This window comes from Oncorhynchus mykiss, chromosome 1 (assembly GCF_013265735.2).
Source record: "Oncorhynchus mykiss isolate Arlee chromosome 1, USDA_OmykA_1.1, whole genome shotgun sequence".
Classification (NCBI taxonomy): domain Eukaryota; kingdom Metazoa; phylum Chordata; class Actinopteri; order Salmoniformes; family Salmonidae; genus Oncorhynchus; species Oncorhynchus mykiss.
The window spans coordinates 83,070,031-83,093,532 of NC_048565.1; the positions used below are offsets into that span (position 1 = coordinate 83,070,031).

The 23,502-nt window shown below is 45.1% G+C and overlaps 1 protein-coding gene across 24 annotated transcripts in view; it reads right to left on the reverse strand.

Moving 5' to 3' along the window:
• Window positions 1-23,502, reverse strand: part of LOC100301648 (calcium-activated potassium channel subunit alpha-1) — a 317,555-nt gene that overhangs the window by 120,422 nt on the left and 173,631 nt on the right. For all 24 annotated transcript variants that reach the window (XM_036986905.1, XM_036986944.1, XM_036986906.1 and 21 more), the window contains exons 4-5: window positions 4,945-5,038; window positions 1,849-1,960 (exon numbers count right to left, since the gene is read on the reverse strand). In XM_036986905.1, coding sequence (XP_036842800.1) covers window positions 1,849-1,960; window positions 4,945-5,038 — 206 coding nt within the window. The remainder of the gene's footprint in view (window positions 1-1,848; window positions 1,961-4,944; window positions 5,039-23,502) is intronic.

The following is a 23,502-nucleotide window of genomic DNA, read 5'->3' on the forward strand; positions in this document are numbered from 1 at the left end:
CCTAGAGTCTGATGTAACATCTACCTGATAACACATCTACAGTACCAGATCAAGCATTGGACTATGTAGCTATAATTGGAATCCCTCCTGTTGTCAATCACTGTCATGTTGCTATTATTCCATACCTTCTAATTTCCTGCAGACCTGATATCCAGTACCAGCTCATCCTAATAATACCCTGGCCTAATACCCTGCCCCTAGTTAGAGGCCCCTCTGATATCAACCAGTTGATAACGGAGAGTTTGACATGCATGGCACTATAGCACCGTATAGATCAATCACACACACACACACACACACACACACACACACACACACACACACACACACACACACACACACACACACACACACACACACACACACACACACACACACACACACACACACACACACACAGTTATGGCACAGTGTTTTCTGGTGTGGATTGCGTGATGCATTGTTGTCTCTACCTCCTTGCCCTGTGTGCTGTTGTCTGTGCCCAATAATGTTTGTACCATGTTTTGTGCTGCTACCATGTTGTTGTCATGTTGTACTGCTGCCATGTTGTTGTCATGTTGTACTGCTGCCACGTTGTTGTCATGTGTTACTGTCATACTATGTTGTTGTCTTAGGTCTCTCTTTATTTAGTGTTGTTTTGTCTCTCTTGTCGTGACGTGTGTTTTGTCCTATATTTGTATTTTATTTTTAATCCCAGCCCCCGTCCCCACAGGAGGCCTTTTGCCTTTTGGTAGGCCGTCATTGTAAATAAAAATGTGTTCTTAACTGACTTGCCTAGTTAAATAAATGTTCAATAAAATAAAGAAATAAATGGATTGCTGGGACAGTCATAGCTGTTGCTACGTAACAAACACTTAAAACACATCAACACACAATCACACAGCAATAACCAAACATGTAATGTACGCTAGTGCAAACACACATTCTATTTCACACACGTGGTGTGTGTGTGGGACCGTTTATGACCAGATGACCCTAAAATACACTGTCTGACGTACAGAACGTGTCCATCCGCCTCTACACAAACAACATGTGACGTGAGTGGGCTGTTCGGGGGTGTATTCTTCTGTGTTATCTGACATATTCTCCTTCAAAGTGATTTTTTAATCTCACTGGCTTCCCCAGTATGAATAGATAAACACATACATAATTCATGAATGCATATTCATGGTGCGGAGAGGGGAATCTAGGCCATCTCAAAACAATGGCTTCCCTCCCAGTTTCCTTTTTCAACTACCTCCAGAAATAAAGAGGATGATTCAAGACTCCCCGCAGAGGAGAGCTACCTCCCAGTAAACCATTGCTGGTTACCTCTGCATTCCAAGAACGTTAGTAGGGACGTTCTGAGAATGTAAAAATGGCAACTTCTCTTTTTTTCCCCCCTAAACACTTTATCATGATTTTTTTTTTGCAATTCAAATGTAAACCAAATTGGGACTCCATTGCAACTTTCCCTAATGTTATAGTAACATTCGTTGTTGGCTGGGCTCGGTCTTCTTTTCCATCAAACTACAGTATAATGTAGTGGGAGCGCAGAGAACGGCTAATTATAACAGAAACCAATTTCCTTTTTCATCATCCTGTATAGCGAGTCAATGCTAACGATGGCGTCACCACGCTACTGCTGCATAGCCTACTGAGAAAAGTCAGCCATGATACAATCCAGGCCATTGTATGTTTCCCAGGCTGAACCTGTGCAAAGAATGTCCAATAGATGGCAACTAAGAGCTGTCATGACATTAAGTTTTCCAGGTACAATATTTGGCCATATAAATAACTCTCTCACTGCTCCGAGTCATTGTAGAGAAATGGAGAGAAATGTAGAAGGAGAAAAAGGTTTGTCCTTACCCAGCCAGCTCCTGTTCAGGTAGACAGATACGAAGACAGGAGGAACAGTGAAGAAGTCCACAACTGAGTTGACCTCCAGCCAGAACCACAGCTTATCATTGGCTGCTATGAACTGAAGGAGAAATAGAAGGGTAACACTTCACTTAAAGCCTGCACGTATACTGAATTATGTTGATGCAGTTATTGTGTATTACAGGGGTAGGCAACTAGAATCAGCCGCAGGATGTCGGAGCAGATCGTCGGGGGAAGGGAACATAATTATAATAATTTGTACTATGCAAATTGACCACAACTAAGCCCAAAAAGAGATTGCATTTCAAAAGAACAATTTCATACCTGGATTACTGAACATTGAGACACGATCACATACATCTTTTTTTAAATGTATTTGTGAGAATACTTGGAAACGGATTACCTCAGTAAATAAATACATTCCGGTTGATTTCTGTCTTTTTTGACCAAAAACAAAACTCAACAAACAAACGTTGTCGTTTATTTGTACTAAAAACGGATGTATTGGAAGACTTCTCATTGGCTGCTATGAACTGAAGGGAGACATAGAAGTAACAATTCATGGGGGTAACACATTCCTTAAAATCCATGTTGCAGGTTAATAAATGTGTTGCTTCTATTTCTCATTCAGGTCATAGCAGGCTGTAGGTACAATGACTTACGACGCCATCATAATGCATTTTAACAGTTATCAGGAGCATTTATGGCCACTTTACAATGAGCTATTATCTCATAAAGATCATCGCTGAATGGAAAACAGAGGTGTTAAACTTAAATCTAATGATTTTATTTTATAGAGTTCAAGTATAGTTCTTATTGTTTTATTTGAACCTTGAGCATATAGCAACATAATACATGCATTTCATATACTGTATCTAAGTATAAGATGTACAGTGCATTCAGGAAGTATTCAGACTCCTTGACTTTTTCCACACTTTGTTACATTTGAGCCTTATTCAAAAATGGATCATTTTATCAATCCACACACAATACCTCATTATGACAAAACAAAAATCTTTTTTTTATTTACATAACTTTTCAGACCCTATTTACTCAGTACTTTGTTGAAGCACCTTTGGCAGTGTTTACAGCTTTGAGTCTTCTTGGGTATGACGCTACAAGCTTGGCACACCTGTATTTGGGGAGTTTCTCCCATTCTTCTCTGTGGATCCTCTCAAACTCTGTCAGGTTGGATGGGGAGCGTAGCTGCACAGCTATTTTCAAATCTATCTATAGATGTTCAATCAGGTTCAAGTCCTGGTTTTGGCTGGGCCACTCAAGGACTATCAGAGACTCCTGCATTGTCTTGGCTGTGTGCTTAGGGTTGTTGTCCTGTTGGAAGTTGAACTTTTGCCCCAGTCAGAGGTCCTGAGCGCTCTGGAGCAGGTTTTCATCAAGGATCTCTCTGTAATTTGCTCTGTTCATTTTTCTGACTAGTCTCCTAGTCCCTGCTGCTGAAAAACATCCCGACAGCATAATGCTACCACCACCATGCTTCACAGTAGGGATGGTGTCAGGTTTACTCCAGACGTGATGCTTGGCATTCAGACCAGAGTTCAAACTTGGTTTCATCAGACCAGAGAATCTTGTTTCGCATAGTATGAGAGTCCTTTAGGTGCTTTATGTCAAACTCCAAGTGGGCTGTCATGTGCCGTTTACTGAGGAGTAGCTTCCGACTGGCCATTCTACCTACCATAGAGGCCTGATTGGTAGAATACTGCAGAGATGGTTGTCCTTCTGGAAGGTTCTCCCAGCTCTGTCAGAGCGAGTGGCATTTTAACATCATACATCTAATCCTGAATGCTGATTGGTTAAAACCGTGTTCCAGACAGCGTAAATAGGCATTTTAACATTGTAGCCGGTGGTAGAATAGACACTTCTACCACCGGCTACAATGTTAAAATGCCTATTTACGCTGTTCCATCTGACTGCATAATCCACTGTCTCATCAGCCCAGCCAGGTATTTATAAAGTTGATCTCCACTATAAAAAGCATCTAGACATTATCTCACATTTCTTTTAGACTAACATTTAGTTTTCAACAGGGGAGATTTGTATAAACCTTGCAAATGTCGGAGAGAGAGACAGCAACATTGTTTCAATATTCAAATTGGATCTCCAGCCGTCACATAGTAATGCACATGTCGGGTGTCGTGACGAAACAGGCAGGCAGGGAGCGTTTCTCAGCCAGTCAAAATTATGAAACCAGCTGGCAGCTGGTATCCAAATAAATGTCACTAGAAAACAGCTTAAACAACAGCAGCTACTTTGCTGTTATTATGGCTGCACTTTTTGACGTGACTAAGTTAGCCGTAGTTGGCTAGCGAGCAAGCAAGGGGTAAAAACATTGTCAGCCAGTATGGCAATGTAACATTTAGAACGAACGATACAGAACAAAAAGACTGAACGACAGGGTCACGTCTCTAGCAACCGAAACAATAGAACAAACAACCAGCCGGCTTGGGTAGCAACCCTAGATTTGTGTCAGGACTATATCTTGTGGAAGGGTGAAATGGTATAAATTAATTCCTCAAAATATTTTTTACAATTAAAATATGTCAATCAATACTTGAATATGTTGGTAACCCGTTGTATAAAAGTGATACTCCCCTTGAAGCCGGTGTTTGGAGGATATATTGGTACGGTTTGCCGGCACTTGACTTCGTCTCGGGCCTAACAACACATGTGCCAATATATCCTCCAAACACCGGCTTCTAGGGCATTATCACTTAAGTAACTTGTGGAATAGAAACCGTCTGAAATGTGGTTTTAACCAATCAGCATTCAGGACCCACATGTTGTATAAAACATGTTAACTCTCAGGCGAGGGCTGAATCTAGATCACTTTCCTGACATCCTTCCCTGACATACAGCATGTTGTTTGTGAATAGTCAGTGTTGTGATTCATGTGGAGATGTGGCTGCATAAGCAGCTTAGCACTTTATTCATTCATTGAGGGTTTCAGGCAGGCTTTTTCTCCAATGGCTTTGGGAGTGCACCAAGTCAGTACTATGTCAATACAGCTCCCACCATTAGAGAGATGGGTGTGTGTGCACGTGGCGTTAATAGGGCTTTAGTACTTACCCGCAAGCCAAAGTAGAGGAGGAAGAAGACATTGAAGAACATGTCGATCTGTAATGTGAAATCTTTGTAGAAATTCTGACAGGATTCTATGGGACTGTAAAAAAGACAAAAAGAAGAAAAGGTCACATAAATATTCATACTCTATTACAATATTATAAACTGGGTGGGTCGAGCCCTGAATGTTGATTGGCTGACAGCCGTGGTATATCAGACCGATTCCACGGCTATGACAAAACATTTATTTTTAATGTTCTAATTACCTTGGTAACCAGTTTATAATAGCAATAAGGCACCTCGGGGGTTTGTGGTATATGGCTAATATACCACGGCTAAGGGATGTATATCCAGGCACTGCGCGATTCGTCGTGCATTAGAACAGCCCTTAGTCGTGGTATATTGGCCATATACCACACCCCCTCTTGTCTTATTGTTAAATATATGTCACAGTCTGGGGTACCACACGTAGCCAGGGGATTTCAGAAGATGCAAACAGAACAAACCTACACACTACTGTGTAGTCCTAAGTATAGCCTAGTTAACCAGTCTTTATGTTTACCTTATGATTAACCAGTAAGTAAGTAAGCAATACTAACCAACATGCCACTCCATAAATGGTACAATTGAGTTTTTGCATGGAAAATAAGACATCCAAATTCACCACAGTGGTTGTGAGCAACAGACATGAATATTCAATATGGGAGTTGGTTGCCTAATGGCATTTATAGGCTCATTCAGACAGTCAACAGTGAAGGACAGCATCTCCTCACAGCAAAACGAATGGCTAGTGTATTGAGAAGCCCAGTGGGAGCAAGAGAATGTGGGTTTGAATGGTTCCCAGGGGTAGAAGGCTAAGAGAGAGAGAGGGGTTTGATCATCATCGTCTACTTAACATAAAACATCTTTATTGGGGGGAGGGGAAGGAGTTGTGTGAGGAATTATTATGACATGGGAACAAAGACTGCTGTTTTGATGACTAGATGATTTATGAGTAAGTTAAGTATGTCTTAGCAGAGCAGTCTTTAACATGGCATGAATCTTGGCCTGTGGCCAAACAGATTTAAATCCATGTGTTAATATGGATAAAGAGTTAAAACAGCTCCTGAATGATTTAATTGAGTTAAAAGCTGTTTTTTTCTCTGAGATGGCCACCCAGTCAGTGGACAGAGGTTAATAGGGTTGGACCCCTCAGTAGAATTGCCATTGATCCGGTCTGAATACACAATTATTTACACACTACTAACCCTCCGATCTTCTATTAAACTAACAGTGATGTGAAAACAAACTCAACTATGAATCACACAGCGAATCCATACATATACAGTGGGGCAAAAAAGTATTTAGTCAGCCACCAATTGTGCAAGTTCTCCCACTAACAAAGATGAGAGAGGCCTGTTATTTTCATCATAGGTAGACTTCAACTATGACAGACAAAATGAGGGGAAAGAATCCAGAAAATCACATTGTAGGACTTTTTATGAATTTATTTGCAAATTATGGTGGAAAATAAGTATTTGGTCACCTACAAACAAGCAAGATTTCTGGCTCTCACAGACCTGTAACTTCTTCTTTAAGTGGCTCCTCTGTCCTCCACTCGTATTAATGGCACCTGTTTGAACTTGTTATCAGTATAAAAGACACCTCTCCACAACCTCAAACAGTCACACTCCAAACTCCACTATGACCAAGACCAAAGAGCTGTCAAAGGACACCAGAAACAAAATTGTAGACCTGCACCAGGCTGGGAAGACTGAATCTGCAATAGGTAAGCAGCTTGGTTTGAAGAAATCAACTGTGGGAGCAATTATTAGGAAATGGAAGACATACAAGACCACTGATAATCTCCCTCGATCTGGGGCTCCACGCAAGATCTAATCCCTGTGGGGTCAAAATGATCACAAGAACGGAGAGCAAAAATCCCAGAACCACACGGGGGGGACCTAGTGAATGACCTGCAGAGAGCTGGGACCAAAGTAACAAAGCCTACCATCAGTAACACACTACGCCGCCAGGGACTCAAATCCTGCAGTGCCAGACGTGTCCCCCTGCTTAAGCCAGTACATGTCCAGGCCCGTCTGAAGTTTGCTAGAAAGCATTTGGATGATCCAGAAGAAGATTGGGAGAATGTCATATGGTCAGATGAAACCAAAATATAACTTTTTGGTAAAAACTCAACTCGCTGTGTTTGGAGGACAAAGAATGCTGAGTTGCATCCAAAGAACACCATACATACTGTGAAGCATGGGGGCTGGACAGATCATGCTTTGGGGCTGTTTTTCTGCAAAGGGATCAGGACGACTGATCCGTGTAAAGGAAAGAATGAATGGGGCCATGTATTGTGAGATTTTGAGTGAAAATCTCCTTCCATCAGCAAGGGCATTGAAGATGAAACATGGCTGGGTCTTTCAGCATGACAATGATCCCAAACACACCGCCCGGGCAACGAAGGAGTGGCTTCGTAAGAAGCATTTCAAGGTCCTGGAGTGGCCTAGCCAGTCTCCAGATCTCAACCGCATAGAAAATCTTTGGAGGGAGTTGAAAGTCCGTGTTGCCCAGCAACAGCCCCAAAACATCACTGCTCTAGAGGAGATCTGTCATGTATTGTCATGTTGTGTCTCTGTCCTTTCCTTTCACCCTGTCTCCCTCTGCTGGTCATATTAGGTTACCTTTTCTCCCCCGCTTTCCCCCAGCTGTTCCTTGTCTCCTCCTGACTACCTCGTCACCCCGTTTCCCACCTGTTCCCTTTTTCCCTCTGATTAGTCCCCTATATCTCTCTCTGTTTTTGTTCCTGTCCTTGTCGGATTCTCGTTTGTTGTGTTTCATGCCTGAGCCAGACTATCGTCATGTTTGCTGTAACCTTGTCCTGTCCTGTCGGAATCTGCCGGTCTATCTGAGCCTACCTATGTTTGGTTATTAAAGAAGCTCTGTTTAAGTTAGTTCGCTTTTGGGTCCTCATTCACTCACCGTAACAGAAGAATCCGACCAAGAATGGACCCAGCGACTTCGGATCCTCTCCACTCAGCCGTCGAGATCCAGGGAGCGATGCTAGGCAGACACGAGCAGGAATTGTCTGCTGCTCGACATGCCGTTGAGACCCTGGCCACCCAAGTCTCCAACCTCACAGAACAGGTTCACCATCTCCGCCTCGATCCACCGGCCACTTCCAGGGCTTTCGAATCTCCGGAGCCCAGAATCAATAACCCGCCGTGTTACTCTGGGGAGCCCACTGAATGCCGCTCGTTCCTCACCCAGTGTGATATTGTGTTTTCTCTCCAGCCCAACACTTACGCCAGGAGCACTGCTCGTGTCGCCTACGTCATATCTCTCCTTACTGGACGGGCTCGTGAGTGGGGCACGGCAATCTGGGAGGCAAGGGCTGAGTGTACTAACCAGTATCAGGACTTTAAGGAGGAGATGATACGGGTTTTTGATCGATCTGTTTTTGGGGAGGAGGCTTCCAGGGCCCTGTCTTCCCTATGTCAAGGCAATCGATCCATAACAGACTACTCTATTGAGTTTCGCACTCTTGCTGCCTCCAGTGGCTGGAACGAGCCGGCTTTGCTCGCTCGTCTTCTGGAGGGTCTCCGCGCAGAGGTAAAGGATGAGATTCTCTCCCGGGAGGTCCCTTCCAGCGTGGATTCCTTGATTGAACTCGCTATTCGCATTGAGCGACGGGTTGATCTTCGTCACCGAGCTCGTGAAAAGGAGCTCGCGTTCTCCGTTGCCCCCCTCTCCGCATCACTACCATCTTCCTCTGCCGGCTCGGGAGCTGAGCCTATGCAGCTGGGAGGTATCCGCATCTCGACTAAGGAGAGGGAACGGAGAATCACCAACCGCCTCTGTCTCTATTGCGGTTCTGCTGGTCATTTTGTCACTTCATGTCCAGTAAAAGCCAGAGCTCATCAGTAAGCGGAGGGCTACTGGTGAGCGCTACTACTCCTGTCTCTCCTTCAAGATCCTGCACTACCTTGTCGGTCCATCTACGCTGGACCGGTTCGTCAGCTTCCTGCAGTGCCTTAATAGACTCTGGGGCGGAGGGCTGTTTTATGGACGAGACCTGGGCTCGGGAACATGACATTCCTCTCAGACAGTTAAGGGAGTCCACGGCCTTGTTCGCCCTGGATGGTAGTCCTCTCCCCAGGATTCAGCGTGAGACACTACCTTTAACCCTCACTGTTTCTGGTAATCATAGCGAAACCATTTCTTTTTTGATTTTTCGTTCACCTTTTACACCTGTTGTTTTGGGCCATCCCTGGCTAGTTTGTCATAATCCTTCCATTAATTGGTCTAGTAATTCTATCCTCTCCTGGAACGTCTCTTGTCATGTGAAATGTTTAATGTCTGCTATCCCTCCTGTTTCCTCTGTCTCTTCTTCACAGGAGGAGCCTGGTGATTTGACAGGGGTGCCGGAGGAATATCACGATCTGCGCACGGTGTTCAGTCGGTCCAGGGCCACCTCTCTTCCTCCACACCGGTCGTATGATTGTAGTATTGATCTCCTTCCGGGAACCACTCCCCCCCGGGGTAGACTATACTCTCTGTCGGCTCCCGAACGTAAGGCTCTCGAGGATTATTTGTCTGTAGCTCTTGACGCCGGTACCATAGTCCCCTCCTCCTCTCCCGCCGGAGCGGGGTTTTTTTTTGTCAAGAAGAAGGACGGGTCTCTGCGCCCCTGCATAGATTATCGAGGGCTGAATGACATAACAGTTAAGAATCGTTATCCGCTTCCTCTTATGTCTTCAGCCTTCGAGATCCTGCAGGGAGCCAGGTTTTTCACTAAGTTGGACCTTCGTAACGCTTACCATCTCGTGCGCATCAGGGAGGGGGACGAGTGGAAGACGGCGTTTAACACTCCGTTAGGGCACTTTGAATACCGGGTTCTTCCTTTCGGCCTCGCTAACGCTCCAGCTGTCTTTCAGGCATTAGTCAATGATGTCCTGAGAGACATGCTGAACATCTTTGTTTTCGTTTACCTTGACGATATCCTGATTTTTTCACCGTCACTCCAGATTCATCTTCAGCACGTTCGACGTGTCCTCCAGCGCCTTTTAGAGAATTGTCTTTTTGTGAAGGCTGAGAAGTGCACTTTTCATGCCTCCTCCGTCACATTTCTCGGTTCTGTTATTTCCGCTGAAGGCATTAAGATGGACCCCGCTAAGGTCCAAGCTGTCATTGATTGGCCCGCCCCTAAGTCACGCGTCGAGCTGCAGCGCTTTCTCGGCTTCGCAAACTTCTATCGTCGTTTCATCCGTAATTTCGGTCAGGTGGCAGCTCCTCTCACAGCCCTTACTTCTGTCAAGACGTGCTTTAAGTGGTCCGTTTCCGCCCAGGGAGCTTTTGATCTCCTCAAGAATCGTTTTACATCCGCTCCTATCCTTGTTACACCTGACGTCTCTAGACAGTTCGTTGTCGAGGTTGACGCGTCAGAGGTGGGCGTGGGAGCCATTCTTTCTCAGCGCTCCCTCTCTGACGACAAGGTCCACCCATGCGCGTATTTTTCTCATCGCCTGTCCCCGTCGGAACGTAACTATGATGTGGGAAACCGCGAACTGCTCGCCATCCGGTTAGCCCTAGGCGAATGGCGACAGTGGTTGGAGGGGGCGACCGTTCCTTTTGTCGTTTGGACTGACCATAGGAACCTTGAGTACATCCGTTCTGCCAAACGACTTAATGCGCGTCAGGCGCGTTGGGCGCTGTTTTTCGCTCGTTTCGAGTTCGTGATTTCTTATCGTCCGGGCTCTAAGAACACCAAGCCTGATGCTTTATCTCGTCTCTTCAGTTCTTCAGTAGCCTCCACTGACCCCGAGGGGAGTCTCCCTGAGGGGCGTGTTGTCGGGTTGACTGTCTGGGGAATTGAGAGGCAGGTAAAGCAAGCGCTCACTCACACTCCGTCGCCGCGCGCTTGTCCTAGGAACCTTCTTTTCGTTCCCGTTCCTACTCGTCTGGCCGTTCTTCAGTGGGCTCACTCTGCCAAGTTAGCCGGCCACCCTGGCGTTCGGGGTACGCTTGCTTCCATTCGCCAGCGTTTTTGGTGGCCCACCCGGGAGCATGACACGCGTCGTTTCGTGGCTGCTTGTTCGGTCTGCGCGCAGACTAAGTCCGGTAACTCCCCTCCTGCCGGCCGTCTCAGGCCGCTGCCCATTCCCTCTCGACCGTGGTCTCACATCGCCTTAGATTTTGTCACCGGACTGCCTTCGTCAGCGGGGAAGACTGTTATTCTTACGGTTGTCGATAGGTTCTCTAAGGCGGCTCATTTCATTCCCCTTGCTAAGCTTCCTTCTGCTAAAGAGACGGCACAAATCATCATCGAGAATGTTTTCAGAATTCATGGCCTTCCGTCAGACGTCGTTTCGGACAGAGGTCCGCAATTCACGTCTCAATTTTGGAGGGAGTTTTGCCGTTTGATTGGGGCTTCCGTCAGTCTCTCTTCCGGCTTTCACCCCCAGTCTAACGGTCAAGCAGAACGGGCCAATCAGACTATTGGTCGCATCTTACGCAGTCTTTCTTTTCGCAACCCTGCGTCTTGGTCAGAACAGCTCCCCTGGGCAGAATACGCCCACAACTCGCTTCCTTCGTCTGCGACCGGGCTATCTCCTTTTCAGAGTAGCCTCGGGTACCAGCCTCCGCTGTTCTCATCTCAGTTCGCCGAGTCCAGCGTCCCCTCCGCTCAGGCTTTTGTCCAACGTTGCGAGCGCACCTGGAAGAGGGTCAGGTCTGCACTTTGCCGTTATAGGACGCAGACTGTGAGGGCTGCTAATAAGCGTAGAACTAAGAGTCCTAGATATTGTCGTGGTCAGAGAGTTTGGCTCTCCACTCAGAACCTTCCCCTTAAGACGGCTTCTCGCAAGTTGACCCCGCGGTTCATTGGTCCGTTCCGTATTTCTCGGGTCATTAATCCTGTCGCAGTTCGACTTCTTCTTCCGCGATACCTTCGTCGCGTCCACCCGGTCTTCCATGTCTCCTGTATTAAGCCCGTTCTTCGCGCCCCCGCTCGTCTTCCCCCCCCCCCCCCATCCTTGTCGAGGGCGCACCCATCTACAGGGTCCGCAGGATTTTGGACATGCGTCCTCGGGGCCGTGGTCACCAGTACCTCGTTGATTGGGAGGGGTACGGTCCTGAGGAGAGGAGTTGGGTTCCCTCTCGGGACGTGCTGGACCGTGCGCTGATCGAGGATTTCCTCCGTTGCCGCCAGGTTTCCTCCTCGAGTGCGCCAGGAGGCGCTCGGTGAGTGGGGGGGTACTGTCATGTATTGTCATGTTGTGTCTCTGTCCTTTCCTTTCACCCTGTCTCCCTCTGCTGGTCGTATTAGGTTACCTTTTCTCCCCCGCTTTCCCCCAGCTGTTCCTTGTCTCCTCCTGACTACCTCGTCACCCCGTTTCCCACCTGTTCCCTTTTTCCCTCTGATTAGTCCCCTATATCTCTCTCTGTTTTTGTTCCTGTCCTTGTCGGATTCTCGTTTGTTGTGTTTCATGCCTGAGCCAGACTATCGTCATGTTTGCTGTAACCTTGTCCTGTCCTGTCGGAATCTGCCGGTCTATCTGAGCCTACCTATGTTTGGTTATTAAAGAAGTTCTGTTTAAGTTAGTTCGCTTTTGGGTCCTCATTCACTCACCGTAACAAGATCTGCATGGAGGAATGGGCCAAAATACCAGAAACAGTGTGTGAAAACCTTGTGGAGACTTCCAGAAAACGTTTGATCTCTGTCATTGCCAACAAAGGGTATATAACAAAGTATTGAGATAAACTTTTGTTATTGACCAAATACTTATTTTCCACCATAATTTGCAAATAAATTCATTAAAAATCCTACAATGTGATTTTCTGGATTTTTTTTCTCATTTTGTCTGTCATAGTTGAAGTGTACCTATGATGAAAATTACAGGCCTCTTTCGTCTTTTTAAGTGGGAGAACTTGCACAATTGGTGGCTGACTAAATACTTTTTTGCCCCACTGTATTGTGCTGAGTTGATCAACTTAAATTTCCATTTGGTCCATATGGGTTTGGTGGTGTATGGTCTGTAAGCCCCCTGAATGGACTGGACTCAGGAAATAGATTACATTTAATCAGAGATCAAACCAAAACAAAACCGAAGTAGAGTGTGTGTGTGTACATGCGTGCGTTTGTCTGCTTACATTGCTCTGCAACACACACACACACACACACACACACACACACACACACACACACACTCAAAAGCACAGAACAGCCTTCTAATTGCCCCTAATGCTCCAAGTGAAATATTTTGGCTGCCTACGCTACTCCCCTCGTCTTCATCATCATCACTAGCAACCCAGGCAGATGCTTCGTTCTACAGTGCACACACAGTGAAAACAACATTTGGCCATGTGGCGGGCACATTCCAGAAAGTGTGCCCTCATTCCGGCTAAACACTGACCCGTCTGTCAAGGCTTTTCAATAACACAGGAAGTGCTTAAGAACAGACCCCTTGATTGGCTATTTGAAAATAGCTAATCAGCGTTGAGCTAAACTGAGTGAGCTCAGCTGTGAATGCTCCTGGCGCACCCAAAAAAAGTGGGAAGCCAGTTTGGATTTGGCTTCACACCAATCACATCACACTGGAAGCCAACCATAAATGTATACATTGTGCCCCTGGCCTGAGAGGATTGAAGTTCAACATGTGTAGTTGGCTGGCTAATATTAACTAGCTGGCCTGGCACATCGTTGTCCATGAAAGGAAGTTAGGCTAGTGAGCAAGAATTTTAGCCAGGTAGCCTAGGACAACAAAAACTAAAAAGCGTGTACTGTATGACAAGAGTCATAGACTGTTTAGGCAACATGAAAGAGGACGGCATTGGTATTTCTCTATAAGTAGGGTGAGACAACATGTCTTTTCTACTTGCACACACACAGAAATCAGTACCAGAGCCAGCCATATCATATTTAGCTTATGATGATTGGACTAAATCGTTTTTCGTATCTTTTAGTTGTCACTGTATTAGACTAAGCATAGGTAGTTGAAATGGTGCTGGAATAGTGGAGGCAGCAACTGTTTTTTTTTGCAACTTGAGGTAACTCTAAATCAATAGTTGTTTAGTTAAAATGTTGGAAACATTAACTTGCTTGACCATGCTGTAACTGTTTGTTACATGCAATATGTTTTGTGGACTTCACCGGACAGATGTTGCTCTCTGATTTTGTGATGAAACAAAAGTGTGATTGAATTTATTCTGCCACTGTGTCTTCTTATTGTCTTGGCATTAGGCCTATATATCACGGTGGCAAGGCATATGAACTAACAGGTTATAGTGCAAACAAAGCAATTCAAATTAAATTGTACTAGTCATATACATCAAATACAACAGTGAAATGTTTGCTTACGAGCCCCTAACCGAAGGTTAAAAAAATATGGATTAGAATAAGAAATAAAAGTAACAACCTTGGCCAAGATGTTCAAACGTTCATAGATGACCAGCAGGGTCAAATAATAATAATCACAGTGGTTGTAGAGGGTGCAACAGGTCAGCACCTCAGGAGTAAATTGTCAGTTGGCTTTTCATAGCCGATCATTCAGAGTTAAAGACAGCAGGTGCGGTAGAGAGAGAGAGTTGAAAACAGCAGGACTGGGACAAGGTAGCACGTCCGGTGAAAAGGTCAGGGTTCCATAGCCGCAGGCAGAGCAGTTGAGGTGGGAAAGGCCAGTGTGGAGTGCAATAGAGACTGCATCATCTGTGGATCTGTTGGGGTGGTATGCAAATTGGAGATGGTCTAGGGTTTCTGGGACAATGGTGTTGATGTGAGCCATGACCAGCCTTTCAAAGCACTTCTACTACAGACGTGAGTGCTACGGGTCGGTAATCATTTAAGCAGGTTACCTTAGTGTTCTTGGGCACAGGCACTATGGTGGTCTGCTTAAAAGATGTTGGTATTACTCGGACAGGGAGAGGTTGAAAATGTCAGTGAAGACAGTTGGTCAGCGCATGCTCGCAACACGCATCCTGGTATACCATCTGGCCCTGCAGCCTTGTGAATGTTGACCTGTTTAAAGGTCTTACTCACATTGGCTGCGGAGAGCGTGATCACACAGTCTTTCGTAACAGCTGGGGGTATCACGCATGGTTCAGTGTTATTTGCCTCGAAGTGAGTATAGAAGGTATTTAGCTCGTCTGGTAGGCTTGTGTCATTGGGCAGCACTCGGCTGTGCTTCCCTTTGTAGGCTGTAATGGTTTGCAAACCATGCCACATCTGACGGACGAGCGTCAAAGCCAGTGTAGTACGATTCGATCATAATCCTGTATTGACACTTTGCCTGTTTGATGGTTCATCGGAGGGCATAGCGACATTTCTTATAAGCTTCCGGGTTAGAGTCCCACTCCTTGAAAGCGGCAGCTCTACCCTTAAGCTCAGTGCGGATGTTGCCTGTAATTCATGGTTTCTGGTTGGGGTATGTATGTACGGTCACTGTGGAGACAATGTCATCGATGCACTTATTGATAAAGCCAATGACAGATGTGGTGTACTCCTCAGTGCCATCGGAGGGATCCCGGAACATATTCTAGCCTGTGCTAGCAAAACAGTCCTGTAGCTTAGCATCTGCTTCCTCTGACCACTTTTTTCTTGATCTAGTCACTGGTGCTTCCTGCTTTAATTTGTGCTTGTATGCAGGAATCAGGAAGATAGAATTATGGTCAGATTTGCCAAATGGAGGGCGAGGGACAGCTTTGTATGCGTCTCTGTGTGTGGAGTAAACATTGTTTTTCCTCTGGTTGCACAATTAACATGCTGACAAAAATTTGTTAAAAAAGGATTTAAGTTTCCCTGCATTAAAGTCCCCGGCTACGAGGAGCATTGCCTCTGGGTGAGCGTTTTCTTGTTTGCTTATGGCCGAATACAATGCTGTCTTAGTGCCAGCCTCTGACTGTGATGGTATGTAAAACAGCTACAAAAAATACAGATGAGAACTCTCTAGGTAGGTTGTGTGGTCTACAGCTTACCATGAGATACTCTACCTCAGGCAAGCAATAGTTCGAGACTTCCTTAGATATCATAGTCCGCCACCCCTTGTCTTACCAGACGCCGCTGTTCTATCCTGGCGATACAGCGTATAACCAGCCAGCTGTATGTTGATAATGTCGTCGTTCAGCCACGACTCCGTGAAGCAATAGATATTACAGTTTTGAATTGGTAATTTAATCTTACAAGTAGGTCAACAATTTTATTCTCCAAAGATTGCACGTTTGCTAGCAGAATGGAAGGAAGTGGGGGTTTATTCGATCGCCTATGAATTCTCAAAAGGTACAATCAGTTGGGGGACACTTGAAATGTCTGCTTATTCTCTGGCGCCATTTTTACAATGATCACAACACATAGGTTTAAAAATGGCTTTTTCTGTTCTAGCTTGACTCCCCCTGTGATTTGACCTACACACCACTACTGGAAGAAACATTTTTTAAATGGTCGGGGTTAAGCCATAATTACGACTTTGTGGCTGTGTTAACTAGTGAGGAGCCTGTTTTATAGAGGATCTAGAAATAGATGTAAATACAGGCCTGGCTGACACACCAAGTTACTGTACAAAGACAGAGTCAGCAATAACACCACCACCACCCCTCCCTCCCCATCCCTGTATAAACTGGCTATGCATAGTAGCTCTAGATTTACAGCTTAACCAACCAAACAATGAGATGGCAATTTCAGCATCTGAAATTGAAAGATACGATTGTGAGACAGAATTACTGGGAGAGAGAGAGAGAGAGAGAGAGAGAGAGAGAGAGAGAGAGAGAGAGAGAGAGACAGAGACAGAGAGAGCGAGACAGAGAGAGAGTGACAGAGAGAGAGAGAGAGAGAGAGAGAGACGGACGGACGGACAGACAGACAGCTCCCATGGGCGTGGGGGACAATTTGTCTTATATAGCACACAGCACTGGGCTGCTTCTAGGCCAGGTGGAAATTGCCTGAAGACGTGGGTGCCTTCGAAAATGAACTCTGGTCAGCTTGTGTTTCAGTTGGAGGGTAGTTAGTTGGAGAGAGAGAGTATGGACTTTACAGTAGGTGGCTCTAGTTTTTGGTACAAAAGCTGCAAGTCCAGAGGACATTCTGCAATGTCGACACACACATACAGACACAAACACACACAGGCACGCAAACACACACTTGCTTGTACATACACACCCACACTCATACCCGCACATGCAAATAAACACACTCACACACAAACTCTCTCACTCCCTCTCGCACGCTCGCTTCCACTCACTCACTCACTCACTTACTCACTCACTTACTCACTCACTCACTCACTCACGGTCTCATACACACACACACATTCTCTCTCATACACACACACAATCACTCTCTCACACGCTCACTCACTCTCACACGCTGTCACTCACTATCTCACTCTCACTCCCTCACACACACAAGCACATTCACAAACTCTCTCACACACACATGTACTCTCACACACACACAGACGCTCACACACGCTCTCACACACACATGCTCACTCACTCACTCTCACTCACACACACACTCACTCTCTCTCACACACACACACACACACACACACACACACACACACACACACATGCTCACTCACACACGCTCACCCACTCTCACTCACTCACTCACTCACTCACTCTCACACACGCTCGCTCACTCTCACACATGCTCGCTCACTCTCACACACACTCACTCACGCTCACACACACTCACTCACGCTCACACATGCTCACACACTCTCACACACTCTCACACACGCTCACTCACTCTCACAAACGCTCACTCACTTACGCTCACTCACACACTCACTCTCATACACGCTCACTCACTCACTCTCACACACGCTCACTCACGCTCACACTCCCTCACACACACACACTCGCTCACTCACACACTCGCTCTCACACACACTCACTCACTCACACACACATATGCTCGCTCACACACTCTCGCACACGCTCACTCACTCTCACACACGCTAACTCACTCTCACACACGCTCACTCACACATTCACTCGCTCTCACACACACTCGCTCTCACACACACTCACTCACACACACACTCACTCACACACACACACACACGCTCACTCACTCACACACACACACTCACTCACTCACTCACACACACACACGCTCTCACACTCACATACACTCACACACGCTCTCACACTCACATGCTCACTCACTCACTCTCACACACGCTCACTCACACACACACACATGCTCACTCACACACGCTCACTCACTCACACACACACACTCACTCACTCACACTCACACACGCTCTCAAACACACACTCCCTCAGACACATACACACTCACTCACTCACACGCTCACTCACTCACTCACTCACACACACACTCACTCACCTACTCTCACACACGCTCACACTCACTCACACGTTCACTCGCTCTCACACACACACGCTCACATACACTCACACACGCTCTCACTCTCACACATGCTCACTCAGTCATTCTCTCACACACACACACACACACACACTCACTCTCACACGTACACACTCACTCACTCACGCTCACTCACACACACACTCTCACACATGCATATTCACGCTCACACTCACTCACGCTCACAGGATCACTCACGCTCACAGGATCACTCAAGCTCACACGCTCTCTCACTCACTCACGCTCACATGCTAACTCACACTCACTCACATGCTAACTCACACTCACTCAATCTCTCACACTCACTCGCACACACACGAACGCTCTCTCACACGTACACACGCTTTCTCTCTCACGTGCACACTCACTCACTCTCACACACAGATGCACACTCACTCACTCAGGCTCACACGCTCACTCACTCTCACATGCTCGCTCGCACTCACTCGCACACAGACTCTCTCACTCTCGCTCGCTTACTCTCACAAGCTCACTCTCTCACACACTCTCACTGACTCTCACATGCTCACTGACTCACTCACTCTCACACTCGCTCTCTCACCCACTCACGCTCTCTCATGCTCTCTCACTCACGCTTACACATGCGCCCTCTCTCACACACTCACTCGCTCTCTCACACACTCTCGCTCGCTCACTCACTCTCACATGCTAGCTCATTCACATGCTAGCTCACTCTCACATGCTCACTCACTCACACGCTCTCTCACGCTTTCTCACTCACGCTCACACACGCTCCCACTCACATGCTCACTCACTCTCTCACACACTCTCACTCGCTCGCTCACTCACTCTCACATGCTAGCTCACTCACTCTCACATGCTAGCTCACTCTCACACGTTCACTCACTCTCACACACTCACTCACACACACACGCTCACACACACTCTCACACACTCACTCTCACACGTGCACAGGCTCACTCACACTCACACGCTCGCTCACTCACACACTCACTCTCACACATGCACATTCACGCTCACACTCACACTCACTCACAGGATCACTCACACTCACAGGATCACTCAAGCTCACATGCTCGCTCACTCACTCACGCTCACATGCTCACTCACACTCACTCAATCTCTCACACTCACTCGCACACACACGAACGCTCTCTCACACGTACACACGCTTTCTCTCTCACACTCACACACGCTCACTCTCTCACGCTCACACACGTGCTCACTCACTCACTGTCACACAGGCACACTCACTCACTCTCTCACATGCACATGCACTCTCACTCACTCAGGCTCACACGCTCACTCACTCTCACACGCTCGCTCGCTCACTCTCACACGCTCGCCCACTCTCACACACTCTCACTGACTCTCACACGCTCACTCACTCACACTCGCTCTCACCCACTCACGCTCTCTCATGCTCGCTCACTCACTCTCACACATGCGCCCTCTCTCACACACTCACTCGCTTGCTCACTCACTCTCACATGCTAGCTCACTCTCACACGCTCACTCACACTCTAGCTCTCTCACGCTTGCTCACTCATGCTCCCGCTCTCACACGCTCACTCGCTCTCTCACACACTCACTCGCTCGCTCACTCTCACACACTCACTCACTCTCACACACTCACGCTCTCTCACTCACTCAAGCTCTCTCACACACTCCCGTTTACACACGCGCACACTCACTCTCACAAGCGCACACTCACTCTCACAAGCGCACACTCACTCTCACACGTGCACACTCACTCTCACACACGCACACTCACTCTCACACGCGCACATTCACTCTCACACACTCTCTCTCTCTCACACTCTCTCGTTCACACGCACGCTCTCTCTCACTCACTCACACGCACGCTCGCTCTCACAAGCACGCTCACTCGCTCTCACACGCGCTCTCACACACGCACACTGTGGTGGCAATAGAACAGAGTGTGGTGTCCCTGCGGCTGCAGAGCGGAGGTCTATTTCAGGACAGAAATGTTTCCTCACGTTAACCTCCTCTGACTAGACATTAGGCCTGAAGAAGTCCACAGAGGTAGAAACCAGCCTACAGGGGAGGAACAGGGGACAGATGAACACTAAAAATACCCCAGTAACACCTTCCTTCAGTCAGCACAGCAGATCCCAGTCCCGTGTGTGTGTGTGTTAGCCTTCTGCCGACCTTGGCTGTCTCCTCCAGGCACAGCAAGGTTGCTCTCTCACAGAGAGAAAACAATCACAACAACAGACTCCATGGTTTACTACTGGTTTAATGGTTTACTACTGCTTTACTACTGGTTCAATGGTTTACTACTGCTTTACTACTGGTTTAATGGTTTACTACCGCTTTACTACTGGTTTAATGGTTTACTACTGCTTTACTACTGGTTTAATGGTTTACTACTGCTTTACTACTGGTTTAATGGTTTACTACTGCTTTACTACTGGTTCAATGGTTTACTACTGCTTTACTACTGGTTTAATGGTTTACTACTGCTTTACTACTGGTTTAATGGTTTACTACTGCTTTACTACTGGTTCAATGGTTTACTACGGGTTTACTACTGCTTTACCACTGGTTTAATAGTTTACTACCACTTTACTACTGGTTTAATAGTTTACTACCACTTTACTACTGGTTTAATAGTTTACTACTGCTTTACTACTGGTTTAATAGTTTACTACCACTTTACTACTGGTTTAATGGTTTACTACTGCTTTACTACTGGTTCAATGGTTTACTACGGGTTTACTACTGCTTTACTACTGGTTTAATAGTTTACTACCACTTTACTACTGGTTCAATGGTTTACTACTGCTTTACTACTGGTTTAATGGTTTACTACCACTTTACTACTGGTTCAATGGTTTACTACTGCTTTACTACTGGTTTAATGGTTTACTACTGCTTTACTACTGGTTTAATGGTTTACTACTGCTTTACTACTGGTTTAATGGTTTACTACCACTTTGCTACTGGTTTAATGGTTTACTACTGCTTTGCTACTGGTTTAATGGTTTACTACTGCTTTACTACTGGTTTAATGGTTTACTACTGCTTTCCTACTGGTTTAATGGTTTACTACTGCTTTCCTACTGGTTTAATGGTTTACTACTGCTTTACTACTGGTTTAATGGTTTATTACTGCTTTAATACTGGTTTAATGGTTTATTACTGCTTTACTACTGGTTTAATGGTTTACTACCACTTTACTACTGGTTTAATGGTTTACTACTGCTTTACTACTGGTTTAATGGTTTACTACTGCTTTACTACTGGTTTAATGGTTTACTACTGCTTTACTACTGCTTTACTACTGGTTTAATGGTTTATTACTGCTTTACTACTGGTTCAATGGTTTACTACCACTTTACTACTGGTTCAATGGTTTACTACTGCTTTACTACTGGTTTAATGGTTTACTACTGCTTTACTACTGGTTTAATGGTTTACTACTGCTTTACTACTGGTTTAATGGTTTACTACTGCTTTACTACTGGTTTAATGGTTTACTACCACTTTACTACTGGTTCAATGGTTTACTACTGCTTTACTACTGGTTTAATGGTTTACTACTGCTTTACTACTGCTTTACTACTGGTTTAATGGTTTATTACTGCTTTACTACTGGTTTAATGGTTTACTACCACTTTACTACTGGTTCAATGGTTTACTACTGCTTTACTACTGGTTTAATGGTTTACTACTGCTTTACTACTGGTTTAATGGTTTACTACTGCTTTACTACTGGTTTAATGGTTTACTACTGCTTTACTACTGGTTTAATGGTTTACTACCACTTTACTACTGGTTCAATGGTTTACTACTGCTTTACTACTGGTTTAATGGTTTACTACTGCTTTACTACTGGTTTAATGGTTTACTACCACTTTACTACTGGTTTAATGGTTTACTACTGCTTTACTACTGGTTTAGTATTGGTTTACTACTGGTTTAATGGTTTACTACCGCTTTACTACTGGTTTAATGGTTTACTACTGCTTTACTACTGGTTTAGTATTGATTTACTACTGGTTTAATGGTTTACTACTGCTTTACTACTGGTTTAATGGTTTACTACTGCTTTACTACTGGTTTAATGGTTTACTACTGGTTTAATGGTTTACTACTGGTTTAATGATTTACTACCGCTTTACTACTGGTTTAGTATTGTTTACTACTGGTTTAATGGTTTACTACCACTTTACTACTGGTTTAGTATTGTTTACTACTGGTGTAATGGTTTACTACTGGTTTAATGATTTACTATTGGTTTACTAGTGATTTACTACTGGTTTAATGGTTTAGTATTGTTTACTACTGGTTTAATGGTTTACTACTAGTTTAAAGGTGTGGTATTGTTAACTACTGGTTTAATGATTTAGTACTGATTTACTACTGATTTAATGGTTTACTACTGGTTTAAAGGTGTAGTATTGTTAACTACTGGTTTAATGATTTAGTATTGATTTACTACTGGTTTAATGGTTTACTACTGGTTTAATAGTTTACTTCTGGTTTAATGGTTTACTACTGGTTTAGTACTGATTTACTACTCGTTTAGTATAGATTTACTACTCGTTTAGTATAGATTTACTACTGGCTTAGTATTGATTTACTACTGGTTTAATGGTTTACTTCTGGTTTAAGGTTCACTACTGGGTCAGTATTGATTTACTACTGGTTTAATGGTTTACTACTGGTTTAGTACTGATTTACTACTGGTTTAATGGTTTACTACTGGTTTAGTACTGATTTACTACTGGTTTAGTATAGATTTACTACTGGTTTAATGGTTTACTGCTGGTTTAGGATTGATTTACTACTGGTTTAATGGTTTACTACTGGTTTAGTACTGATTTACTACTGGTTTAATGGTTTACTACTGGTTTAATGGTTTACTACTGGTTTAGTATTGATTTACTACTGGTTTAGTATTGATTTACTACTGGTTTAATGGTTTACTGTTGGTTTAGTATTGATTTACTACTGGTTTAATGGTTTACTACTGGTTTAGTATTGATTTACTACTGGTTTAATGGTTTACTACTGGTTTAATGGTTTACTACTGGTTTAGTATTGATTTACTACTGGTTAAATTGTTTACTGCTGGTTTAGGATTGATTTACTACTGGTTTAATGGTTTACTACTGGTTTAGTACTTATTTACTACTGGTTTAATGGTTTACTACTGGTTTAATGGTTTACTACTGGTT